Raw genomic sequence first — 18,665 nt, 5'->3', positions numbered from 1 at the left:
GTATAGCTCCTGTTAGTGTGGGTGTGTTAGGTGGAGAGAAGATTTGAGAATAATTATGATTGAGGCAGCGTGTTCAGATGAAGAGAAGATTCAAGAAAATTATGATTGAGGCATCAGCGTGTTCAGGTGGAGAGAAGATTTAAGAATGAAGTATAATTTTTATTAATGAGTGTGTTCAGGTGAAGAGAAGATTCAAGAAAAATTATTATTGAGGCATCAGTGTGTTCAGGTGGAGAGCAGATTTAAGAATAATTATGATTTAGATATCAGTGTGTTCAGGTGAAGAGAAGATTTAAGAATGAAATATAATTTATTAATATGAGTGTGTTCAGGTGGAGAGAAGATTAAAAAAGAATTATCATTGAGGCATCAGTGTGTTCAGGTGGAGAGAAGATTTAAAAATGAAGTATAATTTTTGTTAATATGAGTGTGTTCAGGTGGAGAGCAGATTTAAGAATAATTATGATTGAGATATCAGTGTGTTCAGGTGGAGAGCAAATTTAAAAATAAAGTATTATTATTGATTGAGTGTCAGGGGAAAATTAAAAAAAAAATTTTAATATTAGCTCAATGTGTTCAGGTGAGGGGCAGGTATAATTATTATTGAGACATCAACGTGTTCAGGTGAAGGGCAGATTTTAATTCAAAAGAATTGTAAACATCAGTGTGTTCAGTGAAGCAATTTAAAATAGTTTGTTAATTTAAGATTTTTGTTTGTTAAATTTAAAATTTTTTTGTTCAGGTTAATTTAAGAATATTTTTGTTGAGACATCAATGTGTTAGGGAAGGGAGGTTTTTGTTAATTTAAAGCTTTATAATTTTTGTTTGTTAATTTAAGATTTTTTGTTTGTTAATTTAAGATTTTTTGTTCGTTAATTTAAGATTTTTTGTTCGTTAATTTAAGATTTTTTGTTCGTTAATTTAAGATTTTTTGTTCGTTAATTTAAGATTTTTTGTTCACTAATTTAAGATTTTTTGTTCGTTAATTTAAGATTTTTTGTTCGTTAATTTAAGATTTTTTGTTCGTTAATTTAAGATTTTTTGTTCGTTAATTTAAGATTTTTTTGTTCGCTAATTTAAGATTTTTTGTTCGTTAATTTAAGATTTTTTGTTTGTTAATTTGAGATTTTTTTTTAATTTTAGGATTTTTTTGTTAATGTATTCGTGTGGTGGCTTTTGGTGTTGGTTAATGATTAATGTATTTATTTTTTGCTGTGAAATAGGTAAAGTAGGTTTAAAACTTTAAAAAGGTAGGAAGAAAATGTTATTAATAGTTCCCAGGTTTCTTTTCTCTGTGTGTTTCTCACAGAAGCTTGTGCAGTTTTTTAAGGGTTGGAAGCTTTGTGTCATTTTTAAAATGTCTCTCATGTAAAACTGCGGCAGCAAGTACGATTGGTTGAGTGCAGAAGTCAAAACTGTGCTTGAAAAAGTACCTACAGACACGTGAATATTTTAAATTTTCTAAAAGGTGGGTATTTGGTAATTCAGCCATACACAACATTAGGCAGACACTAAGTTGTGTGCAATGTTCTTTGTCCAGAGGCAATCCCTTGTGACAATTATTGAAATTATTTTTGATGAGTTCAGTGGCTCTCAGAGGGTCCGTGCTGCATTAATAAGGAGCTGTGGGCATCAGCAGGATGTGCTTTGGGGGAGCCACAGGTTCCTGGGAGAGTAAATCCCTCCTTGTTCCTCCTGCACAGGTTGGTGTCATCCACAGGGCCCAAGGTGCATCCCAGCACGCTTCTCCAGGTTCTGGGAAGCCATCCCCTCTTCCCAAAGGCTCAGTTCTGTGTCCTCAGCAAATTCCCCGAGTTACACAGCAAGCCTGGGGTGAGTTGCACTCTTATTTCTGTTTTATTTCTTTTATTTCACTCTTATTTCTGTTTTATTTCTTTTATTTCACTCTTATTTCTGGTTTTCTTTAAACAAATTCCTGCAGTGTCCCCAAGGCTCTGGGTGTGTCTGTGGGGTTTCTTGTCACCAAATGGATTTAGAGGAAAACCCTGGAGCTCTGTGTTGATGGGTTTTGGTTCAAGGCAAACAGCTGGAAGGAATGATCCCTAAATCCCACAAAAAGTGGCTTGGGAACAGGCAGCACCTCTCCAGTCACTCACCATTCCCCTGGGATCTGACCTCAGCCCACATTTTTGGGGAGATCCAGGTTTTCCTTCCTGCCATTCCCATAAATTTGGATGGGTAAAGCTGGACAGGATGCAAATATGGGATGTGCTCGTCCCTTTTGAACCCATCCTAAAGCTTGTTTGAGGTCACTCTGCCCTCCTGTATCCCAAACTCCTCCCTCTGTGGTGTTATTTGGGATCATTTGGGCTGACAATGATCCCTCAGGGTTTGGCTTTTCTATTTTTCCCATTCTGTGCTGCTTTAGTGTGTGGGTCTGGGCTTCACATTATGGGATGGTGAGCTCTGTGCACAGAGCAGGGAGAGAAAACAATTCCTGCTCCAGCTGGGCACCAAGGACAAATGACCCAAATCTCAGCCGAGGAGCACAAACCCCGCGGGCTGGAGAGAGAAAAACAAGCAGGGTGGGACTGCAGGGGCTAAAGCTGGAATGGGACAATGAACTGCAAGGTGCAAATGGAGCAGAACTGATCCCAGGGAGAGACCCCGAGAGCGCTCGTGCATTTTGGGGCCATTTTGGTTCATCTTGGGTGCAGCCCTGGCTGGGCTCTGGTGCTGCCCAAGGTGCATCCATGGAGGAGATCCTTTCATAAATCCCTGCTTCATTCTGGAACTCTGCCCAGCCTCTGTCCTAGCTCAGATTCTCAAGGCATCAATTTAGGATTTAACAGCTCCTCACAGAATTTTTCCACCTCCTAGTGAGATTTTCCTGGAAGCTCCAAGCTTTTTGCTGTGTTTTCCTTGTCCTTCCCCAGGCAGAGAAGATGTGGGCCATCTTTGCTGTCATGGTGCTGTTCTCTGATGGTGTTGGTGACATCCAGAAGCTCCTGGGATGTTTCCGGAGCCCCCGCCCGGAGCTGGCCCTGCTGGAGGTCACCGAGGTGCTCCACTGCATGGCCACGCTGCTCTTGGCCATGAGGAACAAGAGCATTCCCATCTCCAACAGGTCAGGAGATTCTCATCCCATCCCTGGGCACTTCCCACCATCCCAGGGTGTTCCAACCCAGCCTTGGATGTTCAGGGATGAGGCAGCTGCAGCTTCTGTGGGAATTCCTCATTGCCAAGATCCCATCCATGCCTGCCCTCTGGCAGTGGGAGCCATTCCCTAGGTGCTGTCCATCGTTTATCCCAAAGTCTCTCTCCTGGAGACCTTTTAGGCCCTGCAGGGGCTCTGAGATCTCTCCAATTTTGAATTTCAAATCCCTCCAATTCCCAGCAGGTCAGGAGCTTCCCATTCCATCCCTGGGCACTTCCCACCATCCCCAGGGTGTTCCAACCCAGCCTTGGATGTTCCAGGGATGAGGCAGCTGCAGCTTCTGTGGGAATTCCTTCCCAAGATCCCTTCCCAAATCTCCCATTTTTTCCAATCTGAAGCCATTCCCTGTGTCCATCCTTTATCCCAAAGTCTCTCTCCTGGAGCCCCTTTAGGCCCTGCAAGAGGCTCTGAGGTCTCTCCAACTTTGAGTTTCAAATCCCAGCAGGTCAGGAGCTTCCCATTCCATCCCTGGGCACTTCCCACCATCCCCAGTTTCTCTAATCTGGCTTTAGGATGAGGCAGCTGCAGCTGCTCTGGGAATTGCCAATTCCCAATGTCCCATCCCAAATCTCTCCCTTTTATCCAATCTGAAGCCATTCCCTGTGTCCAGTCCTTTATCCCAAAGTCTCCTGGAGCCCCTTTAGGCCCTGCAAGAGGCTCTGAGATCTCTCCAGCTTTGAATTTCAGATCCTTCCAATTCCCAATAGAACAACAGCATTTCCATCTCCAGCAGGCCAGGAGCTTCCCATTCCATCCCTGGGCCCTTCCCACCATCCCAGGGTGTTCCAACCCAGCCTTGGATGTTCCAGGGATGAGGCAGCTGCAGCTTCTCTGGGAATTCCAACCCAGCCCAATAATTCCTTCCCAAATCTCCCCTTTTTTCCAATCTGAAGCCATTCCCTGTGTCCATCCTTTATCCCAAAGTCTCTCTCCTGGAGCCCCTTTAGGCCCTGCAAGAGGCTCTGAGGTCTCTCCAGCTTTGAGTTTCAAATCCCAGCAGTTCCCAGGGGATTTGGATCTCCAGCCTGGCCTCGGACACTTGCAGGGTTGAGGCAGCTGCAGCTCCTCTAGGAGTTCATTCCAGTGCTTCCCCAGCCTCCCAGCCAGGAATTCCTTCCCAATTTCCCATCTATCCCATCCCTCTGGCATTTCCCCTTATCCTGTCACTCCTTTCAGGATATAATAATCAAAAACCTCCAAATTTTCCCAAAACAAAAGCAGGATTTAAAGACTCCTCCTGCTCAGCTCCTATAATTTAATGTTTTTATTACGTCCCCAAAATGGATTTATTTTACTTCATTCCAAGTCCTAGGAGCTCCTTCCCTTATGATGTTTTTCTTCCCAAAAAAACCCCAAAAAGGATCTGAGCAGAGAATCCTTGGGATTCCTTCAGGATTGCAGTGGGGATAAGGATGAAGGACACAGGGAAATCCTTCTTGGGAGAAAACTGGGAAGGAACTGGAGTGGAAAATGCAAATATCCAGGAATTAGATGGCTCTGGAAGCTGTGAGTTCTGAGGGGCTGGAGGACAGGGAAAGGCTCATCCTGAGGGAAACTGGGATCTTTGTTTGGGATGTTAATGATTGATTAATTGCTGGATAAAGTCATTAACCTGCAGGAATTGTGGCAGGTCAAAATCCAGGCATTTTAGAATTTCCATCTCCCTGGACAAGCCAGACCAGAAAAAGTGGGAATTCCTCCTGGGAATAAGGAGGAAATGTGTCCTGGAGGAATTGCCTGGTTGCTGTTTGCAGTAATTAATGAGTCTGAGGGTCCAAATCTTGATAAGAAACACAAAATCTGTCCTGGAGGGGCGGAAGAAAGGAACAAAACTGCCCTAAAAGAGGGAAAAGCACAGTGGGAAAGCCCTGCTGGAGAATCCGGGTTAATTTTAAACCAATTGTTGTCAACACAGTTAAAACCAAAGAATCTCTTTTCCCTCTGCAGGGAAAACCACCAAGAATTACTATCAGAGTTAAAAACCTCCCCTGAAACCTTTCTGAACCAAAAACTGCTTCACTCTAAAAGCCCAAATCAGCCCCAAATTCCCTGTGAGGTCCCCCAGCCCCAGCTCTGTTGTTAATTGTGGCTCAGGAGTGCAAAATGACAAACCTGGCAGGGCAGAATTATTTAAAGAACCTTTTAAATTAGTCATCATTTCCTGCAGAGCTTGAGGTTTTGTTTTTTTGTTTTAATTATCCAAGATATTGGTGGTGTTTAAGTGGCTGCAGAGGTTTAATTTGTTATTAATTGTGATGTATATTATTCTGTATAGTAATAGAATTATTATATATAATGATACATAATTATATGTAATTATTATATATAATACATATTATATATTATATATTATGTGTTATATATTATATATTGCCTATGTATAATATATAATATAATATAATATAATATAATATAATATAATATAATATAATATAATATAATATAATATAATATAATATAATATAATATAATATAAATTATTTTATATAATAGATATTATTATAATAATATATTATAATAATGTATTATATATTTTATATATATATAGTATTTTTATATAATAGATATTATTATAATAATATATTATAATAATGTATTATATATTTTATATATATATAGTATATAAAATATATTATATCTATTAATTATTTCTCAGTAATTCCTGTTTTATCCCTTTTTTTTTTTTCCAGGCTTCACTACAATATTTTCTACTGTTTGTATCTGATGGAAAATGCCTCTGGAACTGTGCAGCCTCTGGAAGAGGGAAGAATGGATTTGTGTCCCAGGTGATCCAAGCAGTGCATGCTGGGCAATTCCATGGAGTGAGGAGCAAATATTCCAAATATTCCACAGCAGGAGAAGGTGGAGGTGGATCAGTGGCACAGCTGATCCTGCTGCTCACCCCCTTCCTGTGAATTCTCAGAGGAGAATCAGGATTGGGGCCTTAGATCTGTAAAATTGGGAGTGCTGAGTTTAAATTTGCTGCTGGGTCTATCTGGGAATCGTGGAATGGTTTGGAATCACCCAGTGCCACCCCTGCCATGGCAGGGACACATCCCCCTGTCCCAGGCTGCTCCAGCCCCAGTGTCCAGCCTGGCCTTGGGCATCCCAGGGATCAGGGGCAGCCCCAGCTGCTCTGGGAATCCCAAAATCCCACCCCAGTCTCCCTCTCCAGGGGAATTCCCTCCATTCCCAGCTCTCCCACCTGGGATTGGATCCATCCCCACCCCGACTCCTCTCTGGGAAGGGATTTGGGATCCGGGGGCTTCACTGGGAATCTCAGGGCTCCAGGAAGGGTCTCCCTTCCCTTTTCCATCCCCAACTTCCATAAAAATCCCTCGGGATGGATTCTGAGTGTCCCAAATCCCAGAATGGTTTGGGTGGGAAGGGCCCTTCAACCCCATCCCATTCCAATCCCACCATCCCAGGCTGCTCCAGCCCCAGTGCCCAGCCTGGCCTTGGACACTGCCAGGGATGCAGGGGCAGCCCCAGCTGCTCTGGCAATCCCAGCCCAGCCAGGAATTCCTCATTGCCAAGATGCCATCCATGCCTGCCCTCTGGCAGTGGGAGCCATTCCCTGGGTGCTGTCCCTGCAGGCCTTGGCCCCAGTCCCTCTGCAGCTCTCCTGGAGCCCCTGCAATGTGCTGGAAGCTCTCCCTGGATCCCTCCCTTCTCCAGGAGAACATTCCTGATTTATTGGAGTTGATTTTTGGACTTTTCTTTTTTGTTTTTGTTAAGGTTGGGATGGCTTTGTTAGAGATGGTATTTTATGTTTAGGTTTAGATGTTTATTATTTTTATTTCTATTATAAGTTGCGAGTTTTATCGTATTTTTTATCGTATTTTACCACTAAGTTATAAGATGGTTAAATATTTTTTATATAAGGTTATTTAAGGTTACACTATTTAATTAAGAAATGATACTAAAATTATTTTTACTTTTAAAATAATAACTAATTATTTGAGATTTGTAAGGTGGACTTTTTTGTCTAACTACAAAACATTATTTAAACTCATGAAGAAGAAGGTAAAGAAAGGATTAGTTACTGTCTTAAAACTTTTCTTTTAGTTTTATATGTATTACTATATTTTAAAACTTTAAACTCTTAAGTTTTCTATTTAGTGATATTACACACTTCTAATTAAACTACTCTCTTGTAATCTCAGTGCTATTAATGAATTTTGGAAGTCTTCTGCACACCTTAGGTCAAATGTCATGTTCTCATGTGAGTCAGAGTCTGTCAGCACAGAAAGTCTCAAATCCTCAGCATCCAGAGCTCCAACACATTCCCAGCTCTCCCAAGAAATAAGGAATTTATTTATAAGGAATTTACCACTTCCCTGGCCCGTGGAGATCCAAGCTGGGTTCCTTTTCAGCTGCTGGCTTGAATAATTTAATTCCTGGAGAAAGGGAATGGGATAAATTCATCCATCACTGAGGTCTAACAGAGATAAAACTGGTTTTAATGAGCTTAAGGTGCCAAATTCATTCTTAAAGCACAGCTTGCTCCCTCAAAAATATATTTTCCTTTGTTTGTGTGTGATGGTTTCCCTTTATTCCCTAAAAGACCTTTCCTATGACTTTTTATTTTATCTCCAGTATTTTCTTATTCCGTGCTTTTCTCCTTTTCCCAATGAGCAAGTCGAGATGGGATCAATCAATCCCTGATTTCCCTGTTAATTTCTTTTTAAGTGGGATGGTTTGTTTTAGGAATTTTTAAAGGATTATTAATTCCTTTCCCACTTGTTGATTGGAATTTTTTCCCTGTTTTTAGTGGATGGGCTGATGTCACACTGACCCATGAACAGCAGAGGATTTTGAGTCACAAAATTGAGCCTGGCCAAACAGTGAAAATAATGGCATTTGCAGGTAAGAGCCCAAAACGTTGGAAAAATGCTTGGACAATTCCCAGTGTGCTCCTTCCCTCCCGGCTCCCTCTGTCTGAGGGATTGTGAGATCCCAAGAGAATCAATTTGTGCCTCTGGGATAACAAATTTAAGGGAAAATCTGCCGAAAATGGAGGCAGAATAAAAACAGAGGAGTGGGAAAATGTGGAACAGCCCTACAGATCCTGAGTTGGGGAAAGGAGGAAGAGGAGATGCTCCAGGTGCTGGAGTAGAGATTTCCATGGAGGAGCAGTTCCTGAAGCACTGACCCCATGGAAAGGGAGCAGTTCCTGAAGGACTGAGCCCATAGATAAAGGGAGCAGTTCCTGAAGGGCTGACCCCATGGATAAAGGGAGCAGTTCCTGAAGGGCTGACCCCATGGATAAAGGGAGCAGTTCCTGAAGGACTGAGCCCATGGATAAAGGGAGCAGTTCCTGAAGGAGTGACCCCATGGATAAAGGGATCCAGGCTGGAGCAGTTCCTGAAGGAGTGACCCCATGGATAAAGGGATCCAGGCTGGAGCAGTTCCTGAAGGACTGACCCCATGGATAAAGGGATCCAGGCTGGAGCAGTTCCTGAAGGATTGACCTCATGGAAAAGTGATCAACCCTGGAGCAGTTCCTGAAGGGCTGACCCCATGGAAAGGGGATCCAGGCTGGAGCAGTTCCTGAAGGACTGACCCTATGGAAATGGAGCAGTTCCTGAAGGACTGAGCCCATGGAAAGGGAGCAGTTCCTGAAGGACTGAGCCCATGGATAAAGGGATCCAGGCTGGAACAGTTCCTGAAGGACTGACCCTATGGAAAGGGAGCAGTTCCTGAAGGGCTGACCCCATGGAAAGGGGATCCAGGCTGTAGTGGGCAGTTCCTAAAGCTGTGCCAAGGGAGGTTTAGGTTGGACATTGGGGCAATTCCTCCATGCAAAGGCTTATCCAGCTCTGGCTCAGCTGCCCAGGCAGGAGTGCAGTCCCCATTCCTGGAGGGATTTAAAAGCCCTGTGGATGTGGCACCTGGGGACACAGATGGCCTTGGAAGTGCTGGGAATGGTTGGGCTTGACCTTAAAGAACTTTGCCAACCCAAATAATTCCCTGGTTCTCTGAAATCAGGAGTGAGGTGGAATATTGGAGTTGGGACAGCAGGAGAAGGAGGCGTAAAAAAAAATTAAAATATGTGGAATAATTCATTCTTGACCATGGATATTTTATTCCTTACTTTTATTTTATTCCTTCTTTTCCTCTCCTCTCCAGGCACAGGGAAAACCTCGACCTTGGTGAAGTACGCGGAGAAATTCTCGGAGCTGAAATTCCTTTACCTGACTTTTAACAAAGCTGTGGCAGAGAAGGGGAAAATGGTTTTCCCAAGGAATGTCACCTGCAAGACCTTCCACTCCTTGGCTTTTGGAAGCATTGGGAGACAGTGAGTGGGGAATTCCAGTTCCTTTGTGGAAGCAGGGAAGTGGTTTTGAGGGAAACCTCCAGGATTTGAGGCAGCACAAATAATGAGGGGAAATTTGTCATTTATGGTTTCCGGATGGATGCAGTGGGATGCTCCAGGGATTTTAGCATCCATGGGAGCACCCCAAAGCCAAGGAATGGTTTGGGAGGTGGAAATCCACTGGGAGTGAGGTTTTCCCACTTCCCACTCCCACTGGAATGCTACAACTGCTCCAAGTGCTGCTTTTCCTGAGGTTCAATTCCTTTTCCAGAGCATCAATTTCCTTATCCTGAGCTGTTTTCTTGATCCAGTTTCTGTCCAATTCTGGCACATTTAAGCTGGGGATAGCAAGGAAAATGAGCTGTGACCATTCCCTGGCTCTGCAAACACTCTGGAATTCCAGGGATGAGCTCAATTTTCCATCTCTAAAATGTATAAAATCAACAAATTTGTGCTTCCACCAAGACCAATCTGTGCAGATTTAAAGATATTCCATAATTAGAATGAATTGGGATATAAAGCCAAGCTTTTTCTAGGGATAGTGCACCAAAAAAAAAAGGAATTTCTGTGTCTTTTAACTTGTTTTCCCTGTCTTTTTTTTTCCCTGTCTTTTTTCTTTCCTGTCTTTTTTTTCCCTGTCTTTTTTTTCCTTTTTCCTTTCCTGTCTTCTTTCCTTTCCTGTCTTCTTTCCTTTCCTGTCTTTTTCCTTTCCTGTCTTTTTCCTTTCCTGTCTTTTTCCTTTCCTGTCTTTTTTTGTCCTTTTTTGTCTTTCTTTTTTTTTTTTCCTTTTTTTGGGTTTTTTTGTCCTTTTTTTTTTTTCCTCTCTGGCACAGCTACAAAGAGAAAGGCAAGCTGAACTTCTCCAAGATGTCCGTTTATTCCATCAGCTTCCTCCTCCGGAACAGGGAGGGCCAATCCCTGTTTGTAAGAGGGAAAACTGTGTCCCAAACCTTGGGAAACTTCTTCTCCTCCTCAGATGAGGAGATCTGTGAGGAGCATGTGCCCCTGTGGTTCAAAAACACTCATGGACACATGGAGCAAGTGAGCCCACAGGAAAAGAGGGTGAGTTTTTGGGATGGAGCCTCTGGAATTTTCTGAGGTTGGATGGATGGGGTTTGGAGAAGTCTGGGATAGTGGGAAATGTCCCTGCTCGTGGGTGGGGTGGCACTGGATGGGCTTTGAGGTCCCTTCCAACCCAAAGCATTCCATGATTTCATAAAATAATTCATGTTCATCCCCCTTCCCAAAATGTTGATGGGAAGAGATCTTCCCGTGTTCAGCTGAAATTTGGGATTGGGGAATCCTTCAGTCAGAGAAAGGGTTGGGGTCAGTCCTGAGCTTTGGAAGTAATCAGAGGCAACATTCCAAAGGAATTGGGATGAAAATCCAAAGGTTGGGAGGAGGAAAATCCAAAGGTTGGGAGGAGGAAGGAATCCAAAGATTGGGAGGAGGAGGAATCCAAAGATTGGGAGGAGGAAGGATCAAAAGATTGTGATGAAAATCCAAAGGTTGGGAGGAGGAACCCAAAGGTTAGGAGCAGGAATCAAAGACTGGGAGGGAGAATCAAGGACTGGGATGAAAACCAAAAGACTGGGAGGAGGAATTTTCCTCCCAAAGGTTGGGATGAGGAATCAAAAGATTGGGAAGAAGATAATGTTTGGGAAAAAAGGGACAATCCCTATTTTCCCTAAAAAATACTTCCAGCCAATCTCCTCACCAAATCTTGGTGGGTTTGAGGAGATGCTTGGGATGGGAAAAAAAGGATCTGGGGCTTTTTGGGAATGGCTCCCACTGCCAGAGGGCAGGCATGGATGGCATCTTGGCAATGAGGAATTCCTGGCTGGGCTGGGATTGCCAGAGCAGCTGGGGCTGCCCCTGCATCCCTGCAATGGCCAAGGAAAGGTTGGAGCACCCTGGGGTAGAGGAAAATGTCCCTGTCCATGGGTGGGGTGGGACTGGATGGGCTTTGGGACCCTTTCCAGCCCAAACCATTCCATAATTTTATTTTTATCCCATGATTTTATCACAATCCTTCTGTTTTCTCCTTTTAGATCAACGTGGAAGAGGCCAAAGAGATTTGGCACAACATGAAGAAGCTGGATGGAGATGTAGAGAAGAAATACAAGATGACTTGTGATGGTAAAAGGGGTGGAAAATCCTTGGGAAAAGGGGATTTGGAGGTGGAAAAATCAATGGATTTATTATTCCTGCTCCTAGCTGAGTATCCAGAAGGAGAAAATCCCTTTTTTCCTGCCAATAGCTCACCAGGGAATATCCCTCTGGCTCAATTTTTCATTTTATATGTATTTATAAAATACATAAAATGAATTTGTGCTCCCACTAGGATAAAAATGTGCAGATTTTAAGGATATTCCCATTTTTTAATGGCTAAAAATCCAGCCCAAAATTTGGAAGTTGCTTCCAGCACATCCTTTCCTCTGGACAGTGCTGGAAATAACTGGGAAAAACCTTTTTACTGGAATTTTTGGTGGCCATTAAGAAACTTGAAATCATCAAATTTGGGCTGCCAAGAGAGACAGAGATTTTTTTGCAGACCTTCCAAATGTGGAAATTCCAAACAGGAAGCGAAGCGAGAAAAACAACCAAAACGACGTCGCAAAACAACCAAAAATTAAAAAAAAAAAAGGAAAAAGGGGATTTGTTTTAAAGGTCCTGATGGATCTTCCCTGTCCTTGAAATTCCTGATTTTTTCCTTCAGGATATTTGAAACTTTGGCAGCTCAGCAAGCCCCAGCTCTCGGGATACCATGCCATTTTTGTGGATGAAGCCCAGGATTGCACCCCAGGTGAGTTATTCCAGGAGCTCCAGTCCCACTTCCAGAGGGGATTTCCATGTGCTCAGAAATGTGATGGAAGTATCTCAACAGAAATACTCAGAATTTAAACTAATTTTCCCCTCAGGTTTGACGTTTAAACTGAGCTTTCCCTTGGCTTTGGAGCAGGTTCTTCCCTCATGATCCAAACTGAGCTTTCCCTTGGCTTTGGAGCAGGTTCTTCCTTCATGATCCCAACTGAGCTTTTCCTTGGGTTTGGACCCTCATGATCCAAGCTGAGCTTTCCCTTGGATTTGGAGCAGGTTCTTCACTCGTGTCCGAAACTGAGCTTTTCTGTGGGTTTGGGTTGGAGCAGGTTCTTCCCTCGTGATCAAAACTGAACTTTTGCTTGGGTTTGGGTTGGAGCAGGTTCTTCCCTCATGATCCCAACTGAGCTTTTCCTTGGATTTGGACCCTCATGATCCATACTGAGCTTTCCCTTGGGTTTGGAGCAGGTTCTTCCTTCATGATCCCAACTGAGCTTTCCCTTGGCTTTGGAGCAGGTTCTTCCAAACTGAGCTTTTCTTTGGACTTGGAGCAGGTTCTTCCTTCATGATCCATTTTTTTGCCCACAGCAATCATGGATATTGTGCAATCCCAAAACTGTGGGAAAATCCTGGTGGGAGACCCTCACCAACAGAAGTTCTTCCCTCATGATCCCTGCTGAGCTTTCCTTGGGTTTGGATTGGAGCATGTTCTTCCCTCGTGGTCCAAACTGGATTTGGAGCAGGTTCTTCCAAACTGAGCTTTCCCTTGGGTTTGGAGCAGGTTCTTCCCTCATGATCCCAACTGAGCTTTTCCTTGGATTTGGAGCAGGTTCTTCCAAACTGAGCTTTTCCTTGGGTTGGGAGCAGGTTCTTCCCTCATGATCCCAACTGAGCTTTCCCTTGGATTTGGTGCAGGTTCTTCCCTCGTGATCGAAACTGAGCTTTTCCTTGGGTCTGGAGCAGGTTCTTCCCTCATGATCCAAACTGGATTTGGAGCAGGTTCTTCCAAACTGAGCTTTCCCTTGGGTCTGGAGCAGGTTCTTCTCTCATGATCCCAACTGAGCTTTTCCTTGGATTTGGACCCTCATGATCCAAGCTGAGCTTTCCCTTGGGTTGGGAGCAGGTTCTTCCTTCACGATCCAAACCGAGGTTTTCCTTGGGTTTGGAGCAGGTTCTTCCTTCATGATCCAATTTTTTTTGCCCACAGCAATCATGGATATTGTGCAATCCCAAAACTGTGGGAAAATCCTGGTGGGAGACCCTCACCAACAGAAGTTCTTCCCTCATGATCCCTGCTGAGCTTTCCTTGGGTTTGGATTGGAGCATGTTCTTCCCTCATGGTCCAAACTGGATTTGGAGCAGGTTCTTCCAAACGGAGCTTTCCTTTGGGTTTGGAGCAGGTTCTTCCCTCATGATCCACACTGAGCTTTTCCTTGGATTTGGAGCAGGTTCTTCCAAACGGAGCTTTCCTTTGGCTTTGGAGCAGGTTCTTCCTTCATAATCCCAGCTGAGCTTTTCCTTGGGTTTGGGTTGGAGCAGGTTCTTCCTTCATGATCCCAACCGAGCTTTCCCTTGGGTTTGGAGCAGGTTCTTCCTTCATGATCCAATTTTTTTTCCCCTCACAGCCATTGTGGATATTGTGCAATCCCAAAACTGTGGGAAAATCCTGGTGGGAGACCCCTAGCAGCAGAGGTTCTTCCCTCATGATCCCACATGAGCTTTCCCTTGGATTTGGAGCAGGTTCTTCCAAACTGAGCTTTTCTTTGGACTTGGAGCAGGTTCTTCCTTCATGATCCATTGTTTTGCCCACAGCAATCATGGTTATTGTGCAATCCCAAAACTGTAGGAAAATCCTGGTGGGAGACCCTCACCAACAGAAGTTCTTCCCTCATGATCCCTGCTGAGCTTTCCTTGGGTTTGGATTGGAGCATGTTCTTCCCTCATGGTCCAAACTGGATTTGGAGCAGGTTCTTCCAAACTGAGCTTTCCCTTGGGTTTGGAGCAGGTTCTTCCCTCATGATCCACGCTGAGCTTTTCCTTGGATTTGGAGCAGGTTCTTCCAAACTGAGCTTTTCCTTGGGTTGGGAGCAGGTTCTTCCTTCATGATCCCAACTGAGCTTTTCCTTGGGTTTGGGTTGGAGCAGGTTCTTCCCTCATGATCCACACTGAGCTTTCCCTTGGATTTGGAGCAGGTTCTTCCCTCGTGATCGAAACTGAGCTTTTCCTTGGGTCTGGAGCAGGTTCTTCTCTCATGATCCAAACTGGATTTGGAGCAGGTTCTTCCAAACTGAGCTTTTCCTTGCGTTTGGAGCAGGTTTTTCCTTCACGATCCCAACTGAGCTTTCCCTTGGGTTGGGAGCAGGTTCTTCCTTCACGATCCAAACCGAGGTTTTCCTTGGGTTTGGAGCAGGTTCTTCCTTCATGATCCAATTTTTTTTTCCCCACAGCAATCATGCATATTGTGCAATCGCAAAACTGTGGGAAAATCCTGGTGGGAGACCCCCAGCAGCAGAGGTTCTTCTGTTCTTCCCTCACGATCCAAACTGAGCTTTTCCTTGGATTTGGAGCAGGTTCTTCCAAACTGAGCTTTTCTTTGGATTTTGGAGCAGGTTCTTCCCTCATGATCCCAACTGAGCTTTCCCTTGGGTCTGGAGCAGGTTCTTCTCTCATGATCCCAACTGAGCTTTTCCTTGGATTTGTGTTGGAGCAGGTTCTTCCCTCATGATCCAAACTGAGCTTTCCCTTGGATTTGGAGTGGGTTCTTCCAAACTGAGCTTTTCTTTGGACTTGGAGCAGGTTCTTCCTTCATGATCCATTTTTTTGCCCACAGCAATCATGGATATTGTGCAATCCCAAAACTGTGGGAAAATCCTGGTGGGAGACCCTCACCAACAGAAGTTCTTCCCTCATGATCCCTGCTGAGCTTTCCTTGGGTTTGGATTGGAGCATGTTCTTCCCTCGTGGTCCAAACTGGATTTGGAGCAGGTTCTTCCAAACTGAGCTTTCCCTTGGGTTTGGAGCAGGTTCTTCCTTCATGATCCACGCTGAGCTTTTCCTTGGATTTGGAGCAGGTTCTTCCAAACTGAGCTTTTCCTTGGGTTGGGAGCAGGTTCTTCCTTCATGATCCAATTTTTTTTTCCCCACAGCAATCATGCATATTGTGCAATCGCAAAACTGTGGGAAAATCCTGGTGGGAGACCCCCAGCAGCAGAGGTTCTTCTGTTCTTCCCTCACGATCCAAACTGAGCTTTCCCTTGGGTCTGGAGCAGGTTCTTCTCTCATGATCCCAACTGAGCTTTTCCTTGGATTTGGGTTGGAGCAGGTTCTTCCTTCATGATCCCAACTGAGCTTTCCCTTGGATTTGGAGCGGGTTCTTCCAAACTGAGCTTTTCTTTGGACTTGGAGCAGGTTCTTCCTTCATGATCCATTTTTTTGCCCACAGCAATCATGGATATTGTGCAATCCCAAAACTGTAGGAAAATCCTGGTGGGAGACCCTCACCAACAGAAGTTCTTCCCTCATGATCCCTGCTGAGCTTTCCTTGGGTTTTGATTGGAGCATGTTCTTCCCTCGTGTTCCAAACTGGATTTGGAGCAGGTTCTTCCAAACTGAGCTTTCCCTTGGGTTTGGAGCAGGTTCTTCCTTCATGATCCACGCTGAGCTTTTCCTTGGGTTGGGAGCAGGTTCTTCCTTCATGATCCCAACTGAGCTTTTCCTTGGGTTTGGGTTGGAGCAGGTTCTTCCCTCATGATCCACACTGAGCTTTCCCTTGGATTTGGAGCAGGTTCTTCCCTCGTGATCGAAACTGAGCTTTTCCTTGGGTCTGGAGCAGGTTCTTCTCTCATGATCCAAACTGGATTTGGAGCAGGTTCTTCCAAACTGAGCTTTTCCTTGCGTTTGGAGCAGGTTTTTCCTTCACGATCCCAACTGAGCTTTCCCTTGGGTTGGGAGCAGGTTCTTCCTTCACGATCCAAACCGAGGTTTTCCTTGGGTTTGGAGCAGGTTCTTCCTTCATGATCCAATTTTTTTTTCCCCACAGCAATCATGCATATTGTGCAATCGCAAAACTGTGGGAAAATCCTGGTGGGAGACCTCCAGCAGCAGAGGTTCTTCTGTTCTTCCCTCACGATCCAAACTGAGCTTTTCCTTGGATTTGGAGCAGGTTCTTCCAAACTGAGCTTTTCTTTGGATTTGGAGCAGGTTCTTCCCTCATGATCCCAACTGAGCTTTCCCTTGGGTCTGGAGCAGGTTCTTCTCTCATGATCCCAACTGAGCTTTTCCTTGGATTTGGGTTGGAGCAGGTTCTTCCCTCATGATCCAAACTGAGCTTTCCCTTGGATTTGGAGCAGGTTCTTCCAAACTGAGCTTTTCTTTGGACTTGGAGCAGGTTCTTCCTTCATGATCCATTTTTTTGCCCACAGCAATCATGGATATTGTGCAATCCCAAAACTGTGGGAAAATCCTGGTGGGAGACCCTCACCAACAGAAGTTCTTCCCTCATGATCCCTGCTGAGCTTTCCTTGGGTTTGGATTGGAGCAGGTTCTTCCCTCATGGTCCAAACTGAGCTTTTCTTTGGATTTGGACCCTCATGATCCCAACTGAGCTTTCCTTGGGTTTGGAGCAGGTTCTTGCCTTATGATCCAGTTTTTTTTTTTTTCCCTCACAATCATCGTGGATATTGTGCAATCCCAAAACTGTGGGAAAATCCTGGTGGGAGACCCCCAGCAGCAGAGGTTCTTCCCTCATGATCCAAACGGAGCTTTTCCTTGGATTTGGAGCAGGTTCTTCCAAACTGAGCTTTCCCTTGGGTTTGGAGCAGGTTCTTCCCTCATGATCCCAATTGAGCTTTCCTTGGGTTTGGGTTGGAGCAGGTTCTTCCCTCATGGTCCACACTGAGCTTTCCCTTGGATTTGGAGCAGGTTCTTCCCTCATGATCGAAACTGAGCTTTTCCTTGGGTCTGGAGCAGGTTCTTCTCTCATGATCCAAACTGGATTTGGAGCAGGTTCTTCCAAACTGAGCTTTTCCTTGCGTTTGGAGCAGGTTCTTCCTTCGTGATACATTTTTTTCCCCACAGCAATCATGGATATTGTGCAATCCCAAAACTGTGGGAAAATCCTGGTGGGAGACCCCCAGCAGCAGAGGTTCTTCCCTCATGATCCCAAGTGAGCTTTCCCTTGGCTTTGGAGCAGGTTCTTCCAAACTGAGCTTTTCTTTGGACTTGGAGCAGGTTCTTCCTTCATGATCCCAACTGAGCTTTTCCTTGGATTTGATGCAGGTTCTTCTAAACTGAGCTTTTCTTAGGATTTGCAGCAGGTTCTTCTCTCATGATCCACACTGAGCTTTTCCTTGGGTTTGGAGCAGGTTCTTCCTTCGTGATACATTTTTTTCCCCCACAGCAATCATGCATATTGTGCAATCCCAAAACTGTGGGAAAATCCTGGTGGGAGACCCTCACCAGCAGAGGTTCTTCCGTTCTTCCCTCATGATCCCAACTGAGCTTTTCCTTGGATTTGGAGCAGGTTCTTCCAAACTGAGCTTTTCTTTGGATTTGGAGCAGGTTCTTCTCTCATGATCCCAACTGAGCTTTCCCTTGGGTCTGGAGCAGGTTCTTCTCTCATGATCCCAACTGAGCTTTTCCTTGGATTTGGGTTGGAGCAGGTTCTTCCCTCATGATCCAAACTGAGCTTTCCCTTGGATTTGGAGCGGGTTCTTCCAAACTGAGCTTTTCTTTGGACTTGGAGCAGGTTCTTCCTTCATGATCCATTTTTTTGCCCACAGCAATCATGGATATTGTGCAATCCCAAAACTGTGGGAAAATCCTGGTGGGAGACCCTCACCAACAGAAGTTCTTCCCTCATGATCCCTGCTGAGCTTTCCTTGGGTTTGGATTGGAGCAGGTTCTTCCCTCATGGTCCAAACTGAGCTTTTCTTTGGATTTGGACCCTCATGATCCCAACTGAGCTTTTCCTTGGGTCTGGAGCAGGTTCTTCCCTCGTGATCCAAACTGGATTTGGAACAGGTTCTTCCAAACTGAGCTTTCCCGTGGGTTTGGAGCAGGTTCTTCCCTCATGATCCCAGCTGAGCTTTTCCTTGGATTTGGACCCTCATGATCCAAACTGAGCTTTCCCTTGGGTTTGGAGCAGGTTCTTCCTTCATGATCCAATTTTTTTTCCCCTCACAGCCACTGTGGATATTGTGCAATCCCAAAACTGTGGGAAAATCCTGGTGGGAGACCCCCAGCAGCAGAGGTTCTTCCCTCATGATCCAAACTGAGCTTTTCCTTGGATTTGGAGCAGGTTCTTCCAAACTGAGCTTTCCCTTGGGTTTGGAGCAGATTCTTCCCTCA

General features: G+C 44.7%; 1 protein-coding gene across 3 annotated transcripts in view; it reads left to right on the top strand.

Moving 5' to 3' along the window:
* Positions 1-18,665, top strand: part of FBH1 (F-box DNA helicase 1) — a 46,047-nt gene that overhangs the window by 9,551 nt on the left and 17,831 nt on the right. For all 3 annotated transcript variants that reach the window (XR_004061199.1, XM_030960965.1, XM_030960963.1), the window contains exons 5-12: positions 1,704-1,833; positions 2,898-3,088; positions 5,869-5,964; positions 7,953-8,047; positions 9,311-9,479; positions 10,331-10,559; positions 11,549-11,636; positions 12,217-12,303. Coding sequence is in view for 2 of the 3 variants with exons in the window: in XM_030960965.1 (XP_030816825.1) it covers positions 1,704-1,833; positions 2,898-3,088; positions 5,869-5,964; positions 7,953-8,047; positions 9,311-9,479; positions 10,331-10,559; positions 11,549-11,636; positions 12,217-12,303 (1,085 nt within the window). In the remaining variant the exon portion in view is untranslated. The remainder of the gene's footprint in view (positions 1-1,703; positions 1,834-2,897; positions 3,089-5,868; positions 5,965-7,952; positions 8,048-9,310; positions 9,480-10,330; positions 10,560-11,548; positions 11,637-12,216; positions 12,304-18,665) is intronic.

The sequence above is a fragment of the Camarhynchus parvulus genome, chromosome 1A (genome assembly GCF_901933205.1).
Source record: "Camarhynchus parvulus chromosome 1A, STF_HiC, whole genome shotgun sequence".
Classification (NCBI taxonomy): domain Eukaryota; kingdom Metazoa; phylum Chordata; class Aves; order Passeriformes; family Thraupidae; genus Camarhynchus; species Camarhynchus parvulus.
This window is presented reverse-complemented; position numbering and strand designations above follow the sequence as displayed.